The sequence below is a fragment of the Silurus meridionalis genome, chromosome 26 (genome assembly GCF_014805685.1).
Source record: "Silurus meridionalis isolate SWU-2019-XX chromosome 26, ASM1480568v1, whole genome shotgun sequence".
In the NCBI taxonomy this organism is placed as follows: domain Eukaryota; kingdom Metazoa; phylum Chordata; class Actinopteri; order Siluriformes; family Siluridae; genus Silurus; species Silurus meridionalis.
In genome coordinates, this window is record NC_060909.1 from 11,570,064 (window position 1) to 11,594,809 (window position 24,746).

The window sequence follows — 24,746 nt, forward strand, 5'->3', positions numbered from 1 at the left end:
ATATACTTTTCATTAATGAGGAATTTAATAAACATTTGTGTATGCTTCAGAGGAATATATTGCTTATTCATCATCTTCCTTATTCTTTCCCATCCATGGTTGGGGTTTGAAAGTAACAAAACCAAAAAGTAATAAAAGAAAATTGTAAAAGAAAGTCTGGAGTTCTCATCTCCTCTCTCAGCAAGTATATCCAAATCAAGCAATGGCTAGAACAAATGTTTATTTACATAAAATGAAAAAAAAAAGAACTTCAAAACAAAACAAGAATAATATTAAAATTAATTAGAAGTAAATTAAATGTTCAAAATCTACAGGAATTTTGAATCAGATAATGAGTTGATCCCCACCATGATTTAACTTTTTAAAAGTAAAATGAAAATACAAAATAAAATAATGACTAAAAATCACATCTTTTAAATCTTTCCTGACAAAACACAATGTTTCGATCTCACTGTTCCATGGATAAAGTACAAAGCATAAAGTATGTCATTTTATATGTTACTGTTTAAAATATAAAATGATAAAACAAAATAGACATTTATCAACTTCAGGGTGATAACAGAAGCACCACAGTGAACTTTCTATTGCCTTACACACATCATGTTCATGATTTGCACACTTTGCAAGAAGAGGTGGAGCTCCATGGAAATAGATACTATTTATAAACATTATATTCAAGGACTCAGTCTTAAAACTGAAAGTAAAAGTACCATCTAAAACCATAGCAGTCCACCCTGTTGCTTGCATATCATTTGTCTTCCAACAGTCACTCCATCACAGGTACCTCAGCTGAGATCTGGTTTCAAAATGGCAGGTATGTGTTCATAATAAAATTTTACTGTACGATATTATGTGATATTGTTCTCTTCCTGTTCAACCATATGGTTTATTTAGCATTTGCATTTGTGCAGCCATATTCCATTACCCTCTAATGTACATAATTATTAACGTAAAAGCTTTTTTTCCCTGTACAGTCCTTACATCATTTATCAATTTTTTTGTAATGGTCATTGGGAACACGATGGATTCTCACAGGACCATTCTGGATGAACTGACAATTTCATCAAAACTTAGTGAAGTGTTTTTGGTGGAGGAGAGTGATGTCATCATTGCTTTTGTCACAATTGTGTCTCGATCTGGTACTGACATTTCATCTGCTATGGAGAAGATCCCTGGTAAGTGCGAACAACTTGTAAAAATCTAAATAAACAAACTTTTAGACTAACATTTACATTTCAAATTCATTTAAATGTAATTTTATGTCTGTAAATGGTCAAAAAAATGTATTTGAACAATCAAATGTTCACATCTTTAAACATTCAGTTGCCTTCAGTCACTTCAGACATATACACTGTTCTCATGCACACCTGTTCTATTAGTGATTAGACAACTAATAGAAGAAAGGAGGAATAAGCATCTTGTATAAAGCTCTGTAATTTATTAACTCTCTCTCTCTCTCTTTCTCTCTCTCTCTCAGTGGGAAAGCCTGCCATTCTAATTGTGCTTCACCACACATTTGATCCGAATTATATTGCTCCAGACAGCAGACTCTGTGTAAACAAGAACACAGTATTTGCAGTAGATTGTCTCTATCATGAAGACGAAGGGCTGCTGAGATGTCCGAGGAATGATGATGCGATCAGAGCGGTGAAGAAGCACCTGAAAATCGACGAACACAATGTGGACAACAGTCGTATTAACTGTGCTGAGGTAGGAGAAAAACGCCTTTTAATAGATATACTGTATATTTTTATAGCTGGACTGAAGCTAAAAAGTAAAATAAGGTAGCTGTGAGGTTAACTCAGACCCAGGCTGTGTTGAGTCCATGCACGGTTTTATTAATAGACAGCACAAATAATCCACGCGCAAAATCCGAAACGTAGTCAAGCAGAAGAGCACAGGTCCAGTACATAATAAAGGCAGTAAGCGAGGCAAATCCGACAAACAACAAAGAATAACCGGGGTTTAAAACAATAAAGAGGTCAGTACACAATAAATGACCGTGAAGACACAACACTTCACACAATAATAATACAGCGTTAGCATGGTGTAAGAGTCTGAAACACAGATGGGAGATGGTTCCCTCTGGTGGTGCGGAGTGGGGATTACAGTGAGAACCCTAACAGCATTTTAGCAGTATATTAGCAGCATCTCCCTTATAAAGATTCTTTCAAAATACAAATTAAATCATTATAAATTACATCCGAATTTACAACTTGTTTTTTTATGTAACTCATAAAACACTTTGTGTGCTGCTGTTACAGAAATGCAATCAAAACAGTGCAGTGAAATAAAGCTGTTACCACAATTTAGTGATTTAGTTGGTTTTCCTATAAGCCCAAGTCTACAATTGATTTTTCTCCTTATACCACAATTTCTTGATCAAATAATTTATTACATTTTATCGTATTTAAAATTATTATTATTTTTATTATATTTATATATTATATTTATTTTTTTTAACCCATTAATAGTTAGAGACTTGCTCCTGTGGGCAAGCTTTGCAATTATGCCACTAAGTCATCATCTATTTGCTCCACTATGAGGGCTGGGGCATTGCTGGGTCTTGATAACCCTATCTAGCATCTGGATGTGCCCTTCTAATACTATTTAGAAAGCTACCTAAATATAATCTTACCACAAATCACAAATAAACTACTAAAACATTACATACAAGTGAAGAATGACAAACATTACACACTCAGTACTAAACAAGCTGAAAGTTTGCTATATAAAATATTGAATCTATCATAGTTTAAATATTTGTTTACTTATTTTAACCTAGCTTAGTCATGCAAGAGCAGAAAAGCTACATACAAACCACAAGCAAAAAACAAACAAGAAATATTTGATTAAAATCTATGTACCGGTAGTTCAAATGCCAACACAGGCAATAAACTCCTAAAAAAACTATTTTAAAACAGAATCGTTTTTCATGCTTAACAGACTCTTGTGTGTCTGGTTAAACCTTTCTACCAGACCATAAGTTTGCAAATGCTAGACAGACATCAAGAGACCTGCAACAGCTGGCACAGATCAAACCATGTTTTAGGTACAAAAGGCATAGTATGAGGTGGTCAAAAAGTTTCAAGAATAGTTTCTTACATGCCAGCAGATGGACGCACAAGGCTGCACAGCTGCCACATCTGCGCTTTTATCATGGACAACATGTTACAGCAAGACAATACACCCTGCCACCGACTTTTACTTACATGTGAGTTTCTTGCTGGAATCAACATGATCTTTTAGATCTTTTAAAAGCATTGTGGAGATTCAGGGTGATTCGCAGAAGGCACTTGACCCACTTCGAAAATAAACTTCCAGGACATGATCTAAAAGTGGCAGGAATGCTGTGAGTGCTGTATTGCTGTGCAAGGGGACTATTTTTAAGGTGATAGTGTGTAAACATAAATAAATAAAGTACTTTTTTTGTAAACAGAGCTAGTCATGAAACCTTTTGATATAGGCCTAGAATTCTCTGTAGATGTTCTGGGAGATGGCTTTCTGTTGTATGACAACATCAAGATACCAGGTGGCCTATTCCATGATGACAAGCATGTTCCATTGCTCTGGTAGATTTTGGCCTACCTCGATACTTGGTGCATCTTTAAAATGTGTTGGTATATTGTTAACACAATTATATATATACAGTACAGACCAAAAGTTTATATATATTATATATACAGTACAGACCAAAAGTTTATATATATTATATATACAGTACAGACCAAAAGTTTGGACACACCTGCTCATTCAAAGAGTTTTCTTTATTTTCATGACTATGAAAATTGTAGAGTCACACTGAAGGCATCAAAACTATGAATTAACACATGTGGAATTATATACATAACAAAAAAGTGAACTGAAAATATGTCATATTGTAGGTTCTTCAAAGTAGGCATCAAGAGAATGCCAAGAGTGTGCAAAGCAGTAATCTAAGCAAAAGGTGGCTACTTTGAAGAACCTACAATATGACATATTTTTACACTTTTTTGTTATTTATATAATTCCACGTGTTAATTCATAGTTTTGATGCCTTCAGTGTGAATCTACAATTTTCATAGTCATGAAAATAAAGAAAACTCTTTGAATGAGAAGGTGTGTCCAAACTTTGGTCTGTACTATATATATATATATATATATATATATATATATATATATATATATATATATATATGTATATATATATATATATATATATATATATATATATATATATATATATATATATATATATATATATATATATATATATTATATTAACACAATATACCAACACCTTGGTTGTTACGCGAGCAAAAAATTGAGGTACGAGCTCGAGACGCCGCTGCTAGATGGCGAAGCGACGCCAGAAAGCGGAGATTGTGACGAAAGTTAAGATAAGCAAAGAAGAAAAAGTAAAAATGTTAAAGTTTAGGGATACGTAGTGTACAGAAGTGATATCAAGTGAGTTTTCCCTCCGCCTCTGCTTATCGCCTCTACCCCGCCTCCACACACACACACACACCGGCGCTTTCCTTAGTCGTCTCATCTCCAAGGAAAATACACTGAATAAAACCTTATTATATCTTTACATACTCTTTCTATTATGTTTTTATACATATTTGTTATTTAGAAATGTATTTTCCAATTTAATAACATGAAACATAAAAACGGGGTGTCATTTTGTCGGTTGGAACGGATTAATGCCATTTTAAGTATTTTCAATATGGAAAACTGATTTGATGTGCAAGCAAATTGAGATACGAGTTCGTCCACGGAATGTATTAAACTCGTAGGTCAAGGTACCACTGTATTTCTCTGGGGAGTTTATCTTTTGGCATCGTCGTGCTGGAATGGTGAGGTGAGGTGCGTTTTTTCGTTTCTGTTGGTCTAATGTTATGGTGCTCAGTTTTTTTGGCTTGAAGTTTGTGAATCCGGGAAAAACCCAGGAAAAATCCATAAATAAGCCGCTTCGTTGTTTAAGACGCAGGTTTCAAAACTTGGGAAAAAAGTAGCAGCTTATAGTCCGAAAAATACGGTAAACTGAACAAAATTAGAAATGCAACACTTTTGTTTTTGCCCCTATTTTTCATGAGCTGAACTCAAAGATCTAAGACTAAATCTGTGTTAGTGAGCACTTCTCCTTTGCCGAGATAATCCATCCACCTTTACAGGTGTGGAATATCAAGATTCATAACTCATCAATGCAATTTCTAAATATTCTAAATAGCCTCACTCCTCTATGTAAGGGTTTTGGGCTGACCCTTTATTAAAGTGATAAGTGGGTGGGCAATTTGGCTGAAGAAATGAGTGTCAATAAGAGTTGGCACACGTCAAGTCAAGTTTATTTCTATAGCGCTTTTCACAACAGACAGAGATTGTCTCAAAGCAGCTTTACAAAAATCAACAGTCAAGTGAATAGTGTGCATTTATCCCTGATGAGCAGCCGTGGCGACTGTGGCAAGGAAAAACTCCCTTAGATGTTATGAGGAAGAAACCTTGAGAGGAACCAGACTCAGAAGGGAACCCATCCTCATTTGGGTGACATCAAGAGTGTGATCATAAATCTCAAAACAATAAAGAACACTGGAGAGAGAGAACTAACATGAGCACTGGAGTATAAGATTATAAGTAATGATCTTTCTACAGTCTTATACAGTCTTTATGGTTATAAAACTAGGAGCTACTGAGCAACTCATAAAATAGCTCAACATTTGTGATCATCACAGATCCAACACCAGCTTCTCCATGCCAGAGCCTTTAAACACTTCAGGAGGTCCAATGTCAAAACCCCACACATGTAGTGGGATCCAATTGGCACTGGTACGTCCCTAGATTTTTCAGGATGTTTGCGAGTTCGGCATCTACTTCTTTAAAGGTCCATAATCAACACCCTAGGAATCGCTTAAACATTTTGCCTTTAGAAATGGGCCAACTGACAATGGCAGAAACAATGTTCTATTCCATGGTCATACCATTTTGGCTAATAACACATGGAATTCAGACTTTTGAGTCTTTTGTAAAGGCACTTTTGTCTATAGTGGTTAAGGCCCCTATAATAAAAACGGTTCTGAGGCCACTCCATTAAGGGGCCCCCTTTTCCTGTATGTAATCCTGCAAAGCCTTGTGTTCTGCCCTAAACAAGGAGGATGTGATAAATATTGATGTGCACCCGGGACACCAGATATACCCCAGATATGTACAACTATCTTGTTTTGCTAATTAGCACATGTGCTTATTACTTAGCAAACCAAACCTTTTCCAAACGAGGACTCCAAGTCTACATTTTCTTTCTCACAGCTCTCTGTATGCCCGAACCATGTACTAAATGTCCTTGCTTTCCCTACTTTCATTTTCTGGTCAGAAACTATATTGTTGGAAAAATAATAGCTGTGTTTTGCATTTTTATAACTGGAATTTTTTTCACAAAGAATTATTTATGTAACTCACAATGTTTTTATATTTTATTTTTTTGCAGATGAAATCCAACAGATGTACTGCTGTGAGAATAGCTATGTTGATTCTGCTCACTGGTGTGTGTACTGGTGTGGGTATTGGTGTTAATGTTGTTTTAGGTATTGTAGCATTTATTTTTTTACTTATTCCTGCATGTATTGTTACACGTATTTATCCGTGTAGCAGTGAGGATAATAATTCACATGTACATGCAGATTCAACCAAATATTTAGCAATTTAAATTTTTTTTTATATATATATTTTTTTCTCCAGATAAATCCTGCAATTACATAGGAGAAAAAACTTTATGTAGAAGAAAACATAGTATCATTATTAAATTATAAACTTTAAAATCCAGAACAGGTTTGTTTCCTCTCTTTAATGGAAAACTTGGATAGAGAGAGTCTTGTGTTACTTATTTAATACTGAAAGAATGTTTAAATTAACATAGATGTAGGTTTAGGTCTAGGTTTAGGGTTGAGATTATGGGATAGGGTGAGGCTTAGGTTCTAACCTTAAGGATAATTGATTCTAATTTGTGAAGGTAGGAGGTTGAACTACTTATATATACTCGTACTTATACATTTGCTATAGAAAAATCAGCTGCTGCCTTGCCATGATGTACTTTTTTTAGCATGTTAAATACTTTTTTTCTGTCATTCATCTTAGATATAACTTTGACTTGTAATATGTAAAAAAAAAAAAAAAAAGAATTCTGTGTATATCTTTTTAGTTAATACAAATGTCTGAAAAAAATGTCATGTGATTTGCTGCATTGGAACTGAATTTTAATAAAAACATTTTGTAACTGTAAAAAACTTAATTTCTTAAATGTATTTTGAACAAAATAGTAGGTCTCTGTTTTGTTTGGTTGAAGTGAAAAATATGAAAAATAATTCTCGTTTTCTCCAATGTACAGACTTTGTTGATCATTTCATCTTTTTTTATTGATTTATTTTTTTAAATATACAACCACTTTCTAGAGAATCAGTACCACTGAAGTTCATATTAAAGGTTTATATATATATATATATATATATATATATATATATATATATATATATATATATATATATTTAAACTCTGGCCCTGGACATTTTAATCATGTTAAGGAGGCTAGTGGCAATCCCTGTGTTTTAGATTTCAACACTATAGTGTATTCAGCAATTGTGCATAAATTAAGCCTACTCAGGATTTTTGTATAATGGAGTGGACAATTGTAGGCTTAATTTATGCACAATTGCTGAATTAAAAATTAAACAGCTATGACATTAAATAACTGACATTCACATCCATTTGTCTATTTTTTTTAACATTAAAATAACATTTGTTGTCGTGACAAACGTCATTTCCTAAGCACAACTTTAAAATTATATTTTAAATGCTGTAGCTAAAGCTTCCTCGTCTAACATAGAACAATGACCACAATCTTATGACAGATAAAACTAACTAAGTGCCTGTTTTCTTTTATTACATGATAAATATGCAGGCTAAAAAGTTATCTTACCGTCAGCACTGAAGCTTGACAATGTAGTCAACTTCCACAATCCAGCTCGCCCAACGAACATGTGCCCCAAATAGCTCTTGCTCTAACAGACAGGCCAACGTTTTTGGGTATATATTATAAGTTTTTTTAGTTTGCAGTTATTACTATAAATAATTAGGTAGTGTGGGTTTAATTATTATATAATTAAACGTGCTGACTTACATATTAAGTCAACGGTACACTATTGGCAATTAACACTATTAATATTTACCGCCCACCAAAATAATTTTTTACAGTGTGTGTTTTTGTTAAATGTGAGCCAAAATCATCAGAATTTTAAGATATTAACACTAGAAATATATCAGTCTGTGTGTGATGAATCTATATAATATACAAGTTTCACTTTTTCTATTAAATTACTAAAATAAATCAATATTCTAAAAAATGCTGTCAGGGTAGTGACCACGCGAAATAAGTGGAAGTAACTCTATTATCTTTTATTAACCTTGAGAAGCAAGACAGGAGTTTAGATGAGTTACGATCCGTAACCGGAACGGGAGCTTATAAAGGGGCACGGAAACGAGGAACTGGTGCCGGTGGTTAATGCCGGTAGCGGCAAAAAGATAATCTATATATCTGTATATAATCTATATGCACTTTTTTTTTTTAAATCTTGATTAACACAGGACAGTGTTACAGACAAACAACACAACATTTAAATAAAATGACGCAAAATGTGGTACATATCGTTGAACCTTCCATTCATCCTGAAATTTTAGTGTTAGGTTTATTTCAAATGTCTTTTGCCCGTGAAAACATTTCAAAGTATATAAAATGATTTTCTTACATAGGTCTAGAAGCCCCAAATTTTAGCACACATTTCACAGTAGTGAGGACACAAGGTCGCATATAGCTAAGTCCGATATTATATACTTTTAAAATCCATTTTTATATTTGTTATGGTAATCTTAAATAAACATTAAATTAATTTACATTTGTTTTGCTTAAAATGTTTTTACTAAAATGAACATCTGGTTTTATGTATATTTTGATTTAAAGAGTTAATAAATTTTAAGTTCCCATACCAGGCTTTGCTGAGAAAGAGAGAGTCGTATTAATTCATTTGAGTGCCCTCTTTTTGTTTTTGGTTAAAATAGTGGCAGACTATTTTATTTAACTAGTTAATGTTTTTTAACAAATATAATTGAGGAAAGGAGCTGTAACTGCTCAAGAAAAACAAGGAGAGCAGAAAAAACAAACTTTTTGAGTATTTCCCTCAAAGAAGTTGTTCAGTGATGTACCTAAAAATGGCTCATCCGTGTATAGTTTAGCAGACACTACTACGAGAATCTGCTGAGGATAATTTTTAAAAGGATCTTAATGGGAAAGAGAATGAGAATGAGGTAGGGACCATCAGCAGCAGTGAATATAGACAGGCGGGACTGCATCGTGATTGGTCTGTCATCCAACAGACGTGGTGTATTTGGTGCTTCCAGGATTGGTCAGCCCAAGGCAATTCCCCAAGTGAGATACTAAATGAATGTTTGAAAGAGAACCATCCTAAATGATTCACAAATAGAATGATTTGGTTCTTAAAATAATATTCTGGTTCAACTATCCAGTAGCTGTTTAAGCTAATGTCTGCATTTCTTTTTGGAGCTGCTTTTGTGTGAAACATATTCACACAAAATATGTTCACTATTGTTCACTATTCACTATTATTATCATATTATCACTCTAATTATAATAATTCAAACAGTGTTTTAGTTATCTGTGTGTGAGAGAGATGATACAGTGGTGTCAATTGCTTTACTGTATAAGATATGCATAATTTCAGTGAATTAATATACTGTTTTAATTTAGTTCTTTCAGTGGGGGGCGGTCAGGGCCACCCTGGTGGCCTAAACAATATCAGATGCACTGACCTACATTTACAACCTAAATTCTAATATTTATTTCATGAAATTGTATTAATTTATTATAAATTTATTATTATAATTATAATTAATATATTAATTTATCCTCTTCATTTTGCTTCCAGTACATGTATGCAAATGTTAGATTTTTTTGTCCAATTAAATTTCAGCCTCTATGTGCTGCCATGTCAATCTAATCTGCCCAGGGCCTGCAAAGTCTATTCTGCTGGCCTTTTTTTTTTTTTTTTAATAGTCTTAGAAATAGCTTTGTTTCTTCAACCAATCAGATTTCATATTCGCCTCTACCTGGCCAAGAATAGCGTCAGCGAACTTGGCAATTCGCATCCTCTGATTGCCAAGGTCGACTGGCAAAGCACGTGTGTAGCGTGCTGCACACATGAATACATCTGAGCTAGACTTTTACATACATAAAAATCCATTTTGAAAAAATGCTAGACATCATGAGGAGAATTCGGCCAACCCCGAAGCTAGCTAAGTTGTCTCAGCCCGGGAAAGGGTTTGTTCTCCACTTCCAGACCAGTGAATACGAGCGGTACCGCTGGATACACAGCCTCTGAGGACCGTATCTCAGCCGCTGGATACACAGCCTCTGAGTATGCATCTATGGTTAGTAGATTGTATTTTATGTAAATATTTAACATTTTTTCATGTTAATAGACAATATTGTTTCGGAAATGCTCCAGATGATGTAGGTGGCACAGTTGTGGTTGCGATTTGGAAATCACTGGGGAATGGGGGAAACTGTCAATGCACAATTAAGCTATCTCTATTACCAGTGCCATGATTTAATATGAACTGAATGAAGCGTGTTATATTTTAGAGTAGATCTGCTGATGTTGCATTAGATTTGAGCATTACTGTAACCAACCACAAACCTTTGTTGAGAATGCAGTGTCCAATTAAAGCGGGTTGGTTTGTGACTGCGGAAAATGCTGTTAAATAAAATTTTACTATGTGAATGTTAAGGTGATAGTTCGGTTATTTAAAGCAGGGTTGTATGAGATACTTGTTCCTATTCAGTGTGTTACCCATAGAAGACTCTCTGCACTATTCTAGTCTGCAGGACCAGAATGCAGTCTAGGGACATAGCTGGAGAGCTACAGTGCTATGCACAGGGACAGCAACACAGCAAAAAGACTTATTTTATGTTAAAAAAATTTCTAGTTTGTTGCTGTCTACATGCTCAATGTATCTCTATGCTCTTTCAAACAGGGATAGTGCAGAGCACTATGTGCTGCAAGTAATACACTGGTTAGGCATAAATACCTCATACAAGCCCATTTTAGAACTTGCATTTTAATCGGCAAAGGTGTTCCTTCAATTAAAAACAACTACTTCAAGATTTATTTGTCGTCTTTTTTATTTATATTTATTATTAAATTATATTATTTTTATTATTATAAAATCACCCACCCCACTCCTCCTGTTAAAAAATAAACTTAGTGAATTTTACTTTGAGTAAATAAAAAAAAGCTACTTTTTACTTTTAATTGAGGAGATTTTTTTTGACCGGTAACTTTACTTGTACTGATTAAAAAAATCATAGCAGTGTAGCGAATTTAGCTCGCAAAAAGGGAAATATTTATAAGTAATTATAACAGGTTATAATTACTAATAAATATTTAAATTAAGTTGTTGAATATTTATAAGTAATTATAACAGGTTAAATTACTCAAATATTTAAATTAAGTTTTTCAATTACGGTTATGGAATTAGTGTTACAATTATTTGGTCTGTTCGTCCACCAAACATATATATCTATATATAACATATAATCTTTTATCGCCGAAGAAAATCACGACACCCCCCCCCCCCTTTTACTTTATACCGTACAAGTAATAGAGCATATATTACGTTCAAATATTGCAGTAACTTTGAAATGTGAGCGACACTCAGAGACAATCACTTATGAAAAATACTGTGTTTAATGAATGAGACAAACACAACATAAAACTAACTACACAAACATACATTAAAGAGGAAAAGGAGTTAAAAATATGTAAAAGGGGGGAGAAGGAAAAAGGAAGAAAGAGAGAGGAAGAAAAGGAATGGCAAGCTTAACTCACAAAATAACCAAAACCTAAATGAGATTCATCAAGAAATTCACCTTTATAAAGGGGCTCAAGCTTAATCACGCATTCAAATGGTGTTTAAAGTGTCTTTCTTGAAGAGTCTGTTAGGAGGCAGTTAGAAGTTCTTCCAGGTTCTCCTGAAGATCAGAGTAGGAGAAGTTCTTGAAGGTAAAGCTTGCTGGAAGAGCTGCCTCAAAGAGTTTGAGTCCTGTCTCGAGTTCTTAAGCCACAATTGGTGGGGTTCGGGACATTTTAAGGGTCTGCATCCATATTTGCCTTTAATGGCCAATGCCAGGCATGAACTTTAGGAGGGTGAAACTTCCTTTCTTCTTGCTTTTGTGGGGATTACCTGTTTATGCTTAGAGAAAGGAGAATAAAGCCTGGCAGGGATGCAGAAAGTTTGGCTTGGGGGTTATATTTACATAACCTAGAGACGTTCCCTTTCAGGAACTCAAGCAGCATTGCACCGCTTTTGTAAGAGGCCAATTACGCCACGCTGACCAGGACAGAGGAGCCATGGGTGAGTCTGAGGTCATGGTTATAGAACCTAACCAAACTCAGTGGGGTGGACCAGCCCGCAGTGCTGCAAATGTCCTGGAGTGGGACTCCAGAGGACCATGCTGTAGAGGCCGCCACACTCTGAGTGGAGTAAGCCTTGACCCCGAAGGGAGCGTGAGGACAAATGGCGTGCTTCGAACCAGAGAGCAAGCGCTAGGCTCAGCAGGTGAGGCGGGTCGTCTCCAAGCCCTCTTCCAGATCCGCCTGCGAGCCCGATGACATCTGATGCCGCCTTGCCTCAGCAACAGCGGGACCATAGCTGCTAGGTAGTGGGCCCTCATCAAAGAGCACTAATTGGGAGAGGCATAGACGTGAGCACAAAGTGCGTGGTGCAATGTGCGCAGAATATTCGAAAATATGCGCTGAATGTGTGCAGTCAGTACGATCTCTTGCTTTTTCTTTTTTAGACATTTACCACTTACCTGAAGGGGACAAACAACTGTATTTGGTGCTGACTGGGGTTTGGACTTAGATACCTATGCCCTAGTACTGCTAGTCCACTCTGTGCTTTGAAGACTGGAGATTGGTCTTGGTGCCCAAGAGCGACAGTTTTGGCAGAACCAGCTGTATTTCTTTAAATCTTTTGCTCTTTCTTTGACTCAGGCACACACACGTTTTTCCTGTCTCGTCCTTCTCTCACTCCTTCTATCCTTTTCCCCTGCTCATTAGACAAATTCCCAACAGGTGTGTGATTCTTACAGCTTGTCCTTTTCCAGCCTTGCCCTCACAAACCGGAGCTCAGCCATGCCCCCGCTGCCACAGCATGTTGGTGCAAAATGCTGTGGTAGCCATACTAGTTAATTGTGCCTTCACTTTTTACTAAATCACAGTGTCACCATCAAAGCACCCCAAACCATCACACCACCTACTTCATGCTTCTCAATAGGAACTATACATTCAGGAACATGTTTCTTGGCCCAAGCAAGTCTCTTCTGCTTTTTGTTTTTCTGAAGTAATGGTTTCCTTGCCACATTTAGATAAGGAAGGCCTAACTCATGCAGTCTCCTCTGAACAGTGAATGTTGAAATGTCTTTTTTAAGTTTTTTTTTTTGTTTGTGAGGCTGTTAATGAACTTATCCTCTGCAGCAAAGGTAACTTTAACTTGCAATTGGGGATACATTTAGTTCTTGAGATTTATTTTGGATCAAATGACCTTCACTAGTGGTCTAAATAAAGCACATTAAAAAGGAAAGAAATATCATAAATTAACAAGAAATACCTGTGAATTGAACACCATTCCAGGTGTCTACTTCATAAATCTCATAAGAGAATGCAATGAGTTTGTGAAGCCACCTTTAAAGATATCTGTAGCTACTTAACGTTAAAAAAAAAAAAAAAAAACAGTCTTATTTGTAGGGAATATATCCGAGCTATAAATGACATAGCTGGGGGAGGTGGACATGGATAGGGTCATAAGCTGGATAAGGTTGGACATGACATCCTTGATCAGGACTTGGGACCTCTCCTGCCACTGTCTGATATACTTGTCCAAGTCAGCAATTGTTATGCGAGGTACGGAGGCGGAAGCCGGAGTAACGGCAAACATAAACTTTATTCAGCAAAGGCAGAGCCAACACAAAATACCCGTGCAGACTCGGGATAATCCGGCAAACGGCAGTTCAAAAGAATACAACCACGGTGTGTGAAGAAGGAAGCGCGGCACGGGGTGAAGCGACGGGGAAGCGTCTCTAGTCCGAGGTGCGCTGGGAAAGCCAAACGCGGCAGTGGAAAGGACGCGGAGTCCGGGAGGAGAGAGTATGCAGCGGAAGCAGCGGAAGCAGCGGAAGCGCGAACACACACATGAACCTACAATAACGGACCCCGAGTGTGGGTGAGTGAGTGGTTTATATGGAGGCAGGGAGAGAGTTCATAATGCGCTTCAGCTGTGTGTGATTTGCAGCGGCAAAGGCAGCCTCTGAAGGAGGCGTGGCAGGTGGATTCCTGACAGCAATTGCTTTTGCCAGTTGGGGTTGGCTCAGCATAAGGAAATGGCCAAAGTCTGCCAGATACAGTTTCACTGCATCCTGACTTTATTGAGGAATTCTGCCACAATGTAGATCCATGAGAACAGGAGGTGAATGCAAATGCAGAGCTAACAAAAATAAAAAAAAAACAACACTGGGAAGGGAGGGCTAGGCTGAGGTTCGCCAACCCATGGGTCTGCAGATGCATTCAGCTCTATAGCCACCCTGCTGTGGTTCCCTGCAGCCTTGACAAAATAACTTGTAAATAAAGATTTTTTTTATATTCATTTTATTTTATGTTACACAGTGAACAGTGTTTCAAATGCAACCAACCTCTATCTTGGCGTTCGAGATAACAAATGTAAAAAGTTTTAGTATTTTATTGATCAAACCATAAGTGACTTACTGTCTACTTTCACATCGTGGCATAAGCTGAAGAAAATGCATATGAGGAGCTGTATGAGAAGTTGGACAGTAAGGAAGGAGAAAAGGATTTGTACCACCTGGCCAGGCAGGGGGACCGAGCTGGGAAGGATATGCTACCTGTTAGAGCAATAAAGGATGCAGATATGAATGTGTTGACTAGTGATAAGAGTTTTATGAGTATTATTAGCATTTGATGAATGAGGAAAATGAGAGAGAGAGAAAGTTGGATGATGTGAAGTAGGAAATAGATAGTATTAGTAAGTCAGCAATTAAGAGGATGAAGAATGGAAAGTCAGTTGGCCCAAATGCATTTCGGTAGCATGTAGATGTTTAGGAGAGATGGCAGTTGAGTTTTTTAACCAGCTTGTTCAACAAGATCCTGGAAGGTGAGAGGATGCCTGAGGCATGATGAATGTGTATGCTGGTACCGATTTTTAAGAATAAGGGAGTTGTGCAGACCTGCACTAACTACAGAGGGAATAAATTTGATCTATCACACCATGAAGTTATGGGATGGAGTAGTAAAAGCCAGGCAGAGGCAAGAGGTGACCATCTGCAAGCAACAAAATGGTTTCATGCAGAAGATGAGCAGTATTGATGCAATATTTGCTTTAAGAATCCTGATGGAGAAGTATAGAGAAGGTGTGGTATTGTGTTGTATAAGTGTGGTGTGGCAGTATAGTATGTGAGGGTGGTGCAGGACATGTATGAGGACAGTCTGACAGCAGTGAAGTGTGCAGAAGGAACGACAGACTGGTTCAAGGTGGAGGTGGGACTGCATCAAGGATCGGCTCTGAGCCCTTTCCAGTTTGGTGATGGACAGATTGACAGACAGGGTCAGACAGGAATCTCCATGGACCATGATATTTGCAGATGATATTGTGATTTGTGATGGGAGTAAGGAGCAGGTGGAGGTACATGCTGGAGAGAAGGGGAATAAAAGTCAGTAGGAGTAAGACAAAGTACAGTGGAGGGGTGCGGTTGCAGGGAGAAGAGGTGGAGAAGGTGTAGGAGTTTAGGTACCCGTGTCAACAGTGCAAAGTAATGGAGAGTGTGCTAGAAAAGTAAAGAAAAGAATGCAGGCAGGGTGGAGTGGGTGGAGAGGAGTGGCAGGAGTGATTTGTGAAAGAATGGTATCTGCAAGATTGAAAGGGAAAGTTTATAGGACTGTGAGAGAATTGCATTTTAGCATATCTTCTCAAAATACAATACTATTGTAATAAAACTTGGATATATTTTAGAGTATGTGCAGCTTGTAAAGCAGTACAGATTTACTCTCCTCTGAAAATAACATACAGCCATTATTGTCGAAATAACTGGCAACAAAAGTAAGTACACCCTGAATGATAGCTGTACGGCGCTTACCCATGCAAAGTCAAATGTCCTATTCATCATGTTTTTGTCTGCTTGGCAGGACCATACAAATATGTGTATCTTGTATTAGAGCAGGGAAAATTTGGCACTATGAGTACAATTCTCTCATACTGACCACTGGATTTTCAACACGGTACCTCATGGCAAAGAAGTCTCTGAGGATTTGAGAATTAAAATTGTTGCTCTAGACAAAGATGGCCTAGGCTATAAGAAGATCAGTAACACCCTGAAACTGAGTTACAGTACAGTGACCAGGGTCATACAGAGGTTTTCCAAAACAGGTTTGACTCAGAACAGGCCTCGCAAGAGTCGAACAAAGAAAATGAGTCTTTGTGCTGTGTGCAACGTGCAGAAGCTGGCTTGAAAAAAAAACAGCTGCATGAGTACTGCCAACATTGCTTTAGAGGTTGCAGAACTGGAAGGTCTGCTTCTCCAACATGTATTGTAACATTCTATAGCAGAATGGTACAATACATGTAACAATGATGAAACAGAACAGAACAATAAACTGAATAATAATTATGTGACTAATCTGATATCAGTTGGAAATTTACTTCCAGTTTTGTTTTCCCATCAATGCATAAGTTAACAGCAAGGCATAATAGAGTTAAAGTAAAAGTAGTAGCCCTAAATATATTTAAATTGGTTATGTTTGACAGTTGTAGAATATCAGCATTATTGCAAGTATTGTATTAATCTACACATTACAAGAGATTATAGATTATAGTACTGTGCAAAATGTTTTAGGCACTTTAGAAATAAGAAAACTGTAAAGTGACAATACATAAAAAGTGTTAATTATTTATCAGTTAACAAAATGCAAAGTAAATGAACAAAAAATAAATCCAAAACAAATCAATATTTACCACACTTTGGCTTTCAATTCTTACACTTGCACACACAAAGTCAGGGATTTTGTACAATCAGGCATAACACTATGGCCACCTGCATAATATTGTGTTGGTCTCGCTTTTGCTACAAAACAGCCTTGACTATTCAAGAATTAACATCATTAACTTCTTCAGCAATTTGAGCTACAGTAGCTCATCTGTTGGATCGGACCACATGGGCCAGTTTTTGCTCACCATGTGCATCAATGTGCCATGACCCATTTGCTGGTTCACCACAGTTCCTTGGACCACTTTTGGTAGATACTGACCACAAGATACACCCCACAAGAGCTGCAGTTTGGAGATGCTCTGACCCAGTTATCTAGCCATCACAATTTGACCCTTGTCAATCTCGCACATATTGTTACACTTGCCCATTTTTTCTGCTATTAACACATCAACTTTGAGGACAAAAGCTTGCTTTTGCTTGCTATCTATCTATCTATCTATCTATCTATCTATCTATCTATCTATCTATCTATCTATCTATCTATCTATCTATCTATCTATCTATCCTTTTTGTAAAACCAAATAAAGATATGCAGATTGTCATTTTTGTGCTTTAATGATTTCAGTTCCTTTCATGTGGTGCAATTTACCCATATACAGACCACAATAAGGAAATGGGTAAAGAAAATTCACATGTTGGGTCAAAATATATTGTGTTTTATTGTCATTTTATAAAAGAAGTTCTCAGTTTTTGACCCAGGAAGTGAAATTCTATTTGTGGCAAAAGACAAATAGTTAAAAGAGAGATCAAAAGTTCAGATCAGACAGCACAATCAACAAAACTTTGGTGTGAACAGAATTTCACATTTTACATCCAGAAATGACTAAGTTCATAATTTATATTACTTATTGTATATTTACCATTCAGGTATTCAATATAATTATTATTAGAATTGATGAGTTTGGAAACTCCCTTTCCTCCATAATAACTCCTATTTTATTAATATTTGTCACACTTAAACAATACAGATCATCAAGCTAATTTTTATATAAAACAAAGATATCCATAGTAAATACAAAAGTTATCATTTTATTTATTAAGGGAGAAAAGCTGTTCAAACTGTAAGTAACCACATTTTTAAACGATCCGAATCATTTAAGCGTGACAAATGTGCAATAAAAGCAAATAATCTTTCATGGCACAAACCAGAATTTCATACCAGATCGGTCAAGGCCCGGGTTACCAACAACCGCCACAGGTATTATTAGCCAACAGGGTACCGGTGTAAATTGGGCTACTGTTGGCCAAAGGAGGAGAAGGAGAGGAGGAAGAGAGTACAGTAAGAGTGTAGAGGGTGAAGAGAGTTTCTGATAGGGTGATGAACATAAAGCTGGAAGTTGAAGGGGTGATGCTAAATTTAATTTGTGCTGATGCTCCACAAGTGGGCTGTGAGATGGAGGAGAAAGAAAAATTCTGTAGTGAGATGATGTGATGGAGAGTGTACCTAGGAATGAATGATTGGTGATTGGAGTAGACTTTAATGGCCATGTGGGTGAAGGGAAAAGAGGTGATGAGGCAGTGATGGGTAGGTATGGCCTTAAGGAGAGGAATGTGGAAGGGCAGATGGTGGTAGATTTTGCTAAAAGGATGGAAATGGAGGTGGTGAATATGTATTTTAAGAAGAAGGAGTATAGCGTGACGTATAATAGTGGAGGAAGGTGCATACAGGTGGACTGTGTTCTATGTAGGAGATGCAACCTGATAGAGATTGGAGACTGTAAGGTGTTGGCAGGGGACAGTGTAGCTAGACAGTATAGCACAGTGTTCTGTAGGATGGTTTTGGAATAAAAAAAAAGAAGAGTAGAAGATCGAGGACTGAAAAAAGAATAAGTTGGTGGAAACTGAAGGAGAAAGACTGTAGTGTGAGATTCAGGGAAGAGGTCAGACAGGGGCTCGGTCGGTGGTGAAGAGGTGCTGGATGATTGGGCAACTACTGCAGAAGTGATAAGGGAGACAGCTGAAAAGGTACTTGGTGTGAATTTCGGAATAAGAAGAGAAGACAAAGAGATGAGGTTGTGGTATGAGGAAGTGCAGGAGAGCATAAGGAGAAAGAGGTTGGCAAAACAGAATTGGGATCAACAAAGTGATGAAAAAAGTAGGCAGAGGTACAAGATGTGACAGCAGGTGAATAGGGATGTGGTGAAAGCCTATGAAAAGGCATATGAGGAGCTGTATGAGGAGTTGGACACTAAGGAAGGAGAAAAGGATTTGTACCAATTGGTCAGGCAGAGGAACCGAGCTTTGAAGGATGTGCTCAAAGTTAGAACAATAAAGAATGGAGATGGAAATGTGTTGACTAGCGAGGAGAATGTGTTGAGAAGGTGAAGGATGTATTGTGAGCAGCTGATGAATGAGGAAAATGAAAGAGAGAAAGTTGGATGATGTGGAGATGGTAAAGCAGGAAGTGGATAGGATTAGTAAGGAGGAAGTGAGTGCAGAGATTATAAGGATGAAGAGTGGAAAGTCGGTAGGACCAGATACCGGTAGAAGCCTAGAGATGTTTAGAGGAGATGGCAGTGGAGTATTTGACCAGATTGTTCAACAAGATTGTGGAAGGTGAGAGGATGCCTGAGGAATGGAGAAGGAGTGTGTTGGTACCAGTTTTTATGAATAAGGGATATGTGCAGACCTGCAGTAACTAAAGGGGTATAAAGTTGACCAGTCACACCATGAAGTTATGGGAAAGAGTAGTGGAAGCCAGGCTGAGAGAAGAGGTGACCGTCTGTGAGCAAAAGTATGTCAGAAGGAGTCGTGAAGGAATTGTGTGATTTTGGCTTTAGATAAAGCATACAACAGGGTGCTGAGAGAGAAGTTGTGGTATTGTATGAGGAAGGCAGGTGTGAAAGAAGTATGTGAGGGTGGTGCAGGACATGCTGAGGATGGAGCTGCCAGTAAGGAGGAAAAGAGGAAGGCCAAGGACTAGGCTAACGGATGTGGTGAGGGAATGCATGCAGGTAGTAGAGGATAGGGGTGAATGGAGACGGACGAGCCGCTGTGGTGACCCATAACGTAAGAAGCCGAAAGAAGAAGATGATGAAGTAGTATTTTAGTAAATGCTCTTGATTTATGTATCCAGTGCCTTTTGTGTTTATTTTATTTCCCTTTGTTCCAACAGATATGAGATACTCCACAACCACAGCAAAGACAGAGATGTTTGATCTATATAGCTGTCTTTGCTTTTGTTTTATTGTTTCTTTTATATTTACTTTTTTATTCTGGAAAATCAAGGAAAAAAATGGCAGTCCTACTACGGTGATATCCAGTGTTGTGCTCGTTACTAAAAAATAGTAACTAGTTACAGTTACTCGTTACTTCATTCAAAAAGTAACTCTGTTACTTTGTTGATTACTTACACCAAAAAGTAATGCGTTACTGTTAAAAGTAACCTTTTAGTTATTTTTTTTAAAGAACCTTCTTTAATGTTCCCATTAATGCCCTTTTATGCGTTATGATCTATACAAACACAAAACTGACTTAAACACAAAGTAATTTTTAAACACTATTTTATTGAAGTCAGACCAGCACAAACTGAAAATATCACAAGGATTTCTGAAATAAATAACAAAACAAGCTGAATGATATATTCACAATCAAAAACTAAAGTGGCTTCTGCTGTTGTGTTGAGCTCTTAAAAATTTTCCTTTCACATCTGAAATATAAAAACTATCAACAATGTAGAAGAGAACACCGGGTTAGCTTCTAGCACAGAGGTCCTGGAGCAGCTTCAACAGATTGGAGTTGCTGTTTATCGCAGTAGATACGACCTTCGAACCAGAAAGACACAGCTTACATTTGACTTAAAAGTTTTTGTCTTTATGCTCAACTAAAGTGAAATAATGAGCATATTTTCACTTTGAGAAACTCGTCTTGCTCTCACCTCGACTCGCCATTACTGCCGCACAGACCTGAATAAACGGAGACACACCCACAGTGCGTCTTCTTCGTGTTTACAGTGGTTTATCCATCAATCCTACAATGCGACGCTGCTGTAAGCAAGTTAGGCTGTAGTCTACACTTCAGCTGAAATTAATTCATTTATAAAAGTAATGGGTAACGCACCATACGGTAACGGAGTTACTTAATTTTTAAAAGTAACGCATTACAGTATTAGTTACTGCTTGAACCAGAAGACTGTAGAGAAGCAGGAGACCTTTGCCATTGCACTATAAAGTACTATAATAAAGGAGGACAAGATAAGGAGTATGAAACACTGTGGGAGGAACAGATGAATGAACATAAGTATGACATAAAAACTGAAATGATATTGGGAAAACAAACAAAACTAGCAAATATAATTTCAGTTTTGTTTAAGTAAACTATCTTGCTGCTACTTTACCATTTGAAATTAGAATTTAATAGCATTTACATGATAAATAACTAAACTAAAGCAATATAACATCCAAAGTCTACTTTATAAGTCTAAATACCTGTGAGAAAAGTTTACTATTATTAATAAGCTATTATTTGTTTGTTATTTAAATTATCCCCTTCCAATAATTAAGCACTGAAATGACTAACAAAGCATCTATAAAAAGACAAAGGAATTTGGTGCTCTTGACGATCTCCACTGAGGATCCATCGATGATCAGTGGAGAATGGTCACTCTGTGTTCTCCTGAAGTCAACAACCATCTCTTTAGTTTTGTCCATGTTCAGAGACAGGTTTTTTGCTCCACACCAGGCTGTTAACCGTTGCACCTCCTCTCTGTATGCTGACATGTCATTCTTGCTGATGAGACCCACCACGGTCGTGTCATTGGCGAACTTGCTGATATGATTCGAGCTGTGCGTTGTACACAGTCGTGAGTCACTGAAGCACTGAAACAAGTAACAAAGCATCTAGAAAAAGACAAACTATTAAAATAATTCTTTGAGCAAAGCTGGATAAGTGAAAGTAAAATGTACAACATCCATGATTACAGTCACTAATACCACAATAAATGCTACAGCCATCATATGTACTTTTATTTGTACTGTAAATCTTTATAGTTAACATGTTTAAAACAATCACTATATGCACATTCCCTTCCCCTGATCAGTGTGGGCAATAACAAACAGATTTTTGGTAGCTGGTGGGTAGGAATTAGAAAACATGGGTATATAACCGAAAGATGGATCACAATGAGCATAGTCAATTAGGGTGCAAGAATAATTTTAAACTTCATCACTTTAAATTAAGACTTTGAATTCTTTTTAATCTCACATGTCATCAAGGACGTCTCTGAAAAATTACTCATTGTAATACATTTTTATCCATTAATATGTATTAAATTATTCCCAATAGTCTATTCTCTTAATTTCATAGATTTTTTTCTTTTCAGTGCAATGCTGAAAGAAGTGTTTGTGTATGTTGGAGTTTCTATCCAATTAGATTTTAGCCACCACATCATGTGTTGCCAGGGTCAAAGGTATCTATCTGCCATAAGGCTTCTAGAAATCAGCGCTGTACACGGCTGGTGGCATAAAATTAATGAGAATGAAGCTGTTGCTTGGATCAATCATATTGCGAGTTGACCTCATCTGTGCCAACTAGAAGGCATCCAATCACGTCGGCATTTTCATATCCTTTGATTATATGGTCAAAGTTAAAAAACAGCATATGTAGCAAACTGCATAGACTTAAATATATTTGTATGAATTTAATACAGTAGTGGTTTTTCCATTCCATGATGGCTGACAGAAGAGAAGAAATTGATATAGTTGCAGATACAATTATGGTATCAGAAAGTCTCGAGACTAGCTCTGTTTACAAGAAAGTACTTAATTTATCACCTTCAAAATTGTCCCCTTGCACAGCTAAACAGTACTCTCAGTTTTCCTGCCACTTCTGGAAAATGTCCTGGAAGTCTTCTTTTCAAAGCATGTGAAGCACCTTCTGTGATGCTGAATCTCCACAATGGTATCAAAACTGTGACCTTTGAGCTGACCTCTGGTGAGTGGGGCGGGTGCTGAAGTGAAATCATGTTGCTTGTTCGATGATCATCATGCACAAGTTGTTGAATGCTTTTGGGGGTTGAGCATGTTGAAGGCCTTTCTGATCGCTTGTCATCTTTCAGTGATGTTCTCCTGCTCTTGAAGCGTGCATGCCACTTAAAACACCGCAAACAACTCATTGTAGCATTACCATATGTCAAAGGTATGTCATGTCAAACATCTGTGTCACAGATTTGACAAAGTTCATGAGAATTTCATGTATGCTCTTGTATGCTCGTAATAACTTGCTGTCCATGATGAAATCGCAGGCGTGGTAACAGAATAGCAAAAGTAAGCAACATTGTTCTCTTTGAGAACAGTTGGACATCGTGAGGAAAGGTTAGCTAAAATATTTGAAAACAGTTGTTTTGTCATGATCCATTTATACTTTTGCATTTTCATTACTGTAGGATTTGCACAAAAACACAACAAAAGGGTTAAAAAAATGCACTAAGAATTGTGCCACTCTTAGTGCCGGTCCCAAGCCCGGATAAATGGGCAGGGTTGCGTTAGGAAGGGCATCCAGCATAAAAACATGTGCCCAATCAAACATGCCGAGGATCTGCTGTGGTGACCCCTAACGGAAGAAGCTGAAAGAACGTTTTTTTTCAGTTTGAATTTTCTGAATTTAAAGAAATATTTGTTTTGAGATTAAATAAAAACAGAAAATATAGAAAAATATATAAAATAAAAAAGGAAAGATTTGTTGATCTGCATATATAAATATGTATTCAATGAATAAAACATGTTGCTTCTTTAAAGGTTTAAGTGTTAAACTTGCTTTCCTGTAAATTCATAACTTAACAGAAAGCCAGGACAGAGTAAAAGTGAAAGTGCATTCAGCAGACTTCCTGTCTTCCTCCAACTGCAGCTGCGTCTCAAACTGATCCTAAACAGAGCACAAACCTCGGCTTCAATTTGACTTTGAAATGTCTGACGGTATGTTTTCTTAGCTCATAAATACTATTGCATGGCTAATACATTTGTATCGCTGTGCATGTGTATCTTTTGCATGTTGTATCGTAGTAAATGTAAAAATAAAAGTAAAAGTAAGTATGCTTCTTACATTCTTTTTCTGTTTTCTAATCTCCAGTATACAATCTCCAGTATAATCTCCATAGTTATTGGGAACACTAGGAACTCCCACAAGCTCTTTATAGAACGTCTCAAATCTGAAATGAAGCTAAAGTACACAGACTCAACTAATGATCAGCAGCCATATCACCCTGTAGCCCAAGACAGCTTGCCCACTGAAGCTAAGCAGGGTTGAGCCTGGCCAGTACTTGGATGGGAGACCACCTGGGAAAAACCAGGTTGCTGCTGGTAGAGGTGTTAGTGAGACCAGCAGGGGGTGCTCACCCTGTGGTCTGTGTGGGTCCTAACACCCCACTATAGTGACGGGGACACTATACTGTAAAAAAAAAAATAAAATAAAATAAAAGCACCGTCCTTCGGATGAGACGTTAAACCGAGGTCCTGACTCTCTGTGGTCATTAAAAAATCCCAGGATGTCTTTCGAAAACGAGTAGGGGTGTGCCCCGGCATCCTGGCCAAAAAACCTTGCCCGCTGGCCTACTTAATCATCCCCTCATATTAATTGGCTATATCACTCTCCTCTC

General features: G+C 37.1%; 1 protein-coding gene across 4 annotated transcripts; it reads left to right on the forward strand.

Moving 5' to 3' along the window:
- Positions 1–293: 293 nt before the first annotated feature.
- LOC124380228 lies at positions 294–24,586 on the forward strand. Of its 4 annotated transcripts, XM_046841092.1 has the most exons (5): positions 294–814; positions 975–1,175; positions 1,478–1,710; positions 3,113–3,214; positions 6,461–7,237. In XM_046841092.1, the coding sequence occupies exons 1-5, from the start codon at positions 808–810 to the stop codon at positions 6,677–6,679; spliced, it is 762 nt and encodes a 253-aa protein (XP_046697048.1). In that variant the 5' UTR covers positions 294–807; the 3' UTR covers positions 6,680–7,237. The 4 variants fall into 4 exon arrangements, 3 of the variants coding, with proteins under 3 accessions (XP_046697048.1, XP_046697049.1, XP_046697051.1); XM_046841093.1 differs by lacking the exon at positions 3,113–3,214 and having other exon boundaries at positions 307–814; XM_046841095.1 differs by lacking the exons at positions 3,113–3,214; positions 6,461–7,237 and adding an exon at positions 23,935–24,586 and having other exon boundaries at positions 310–814.
- Positions 24,587–24,746: the final 160 nt, after the last annotated feature.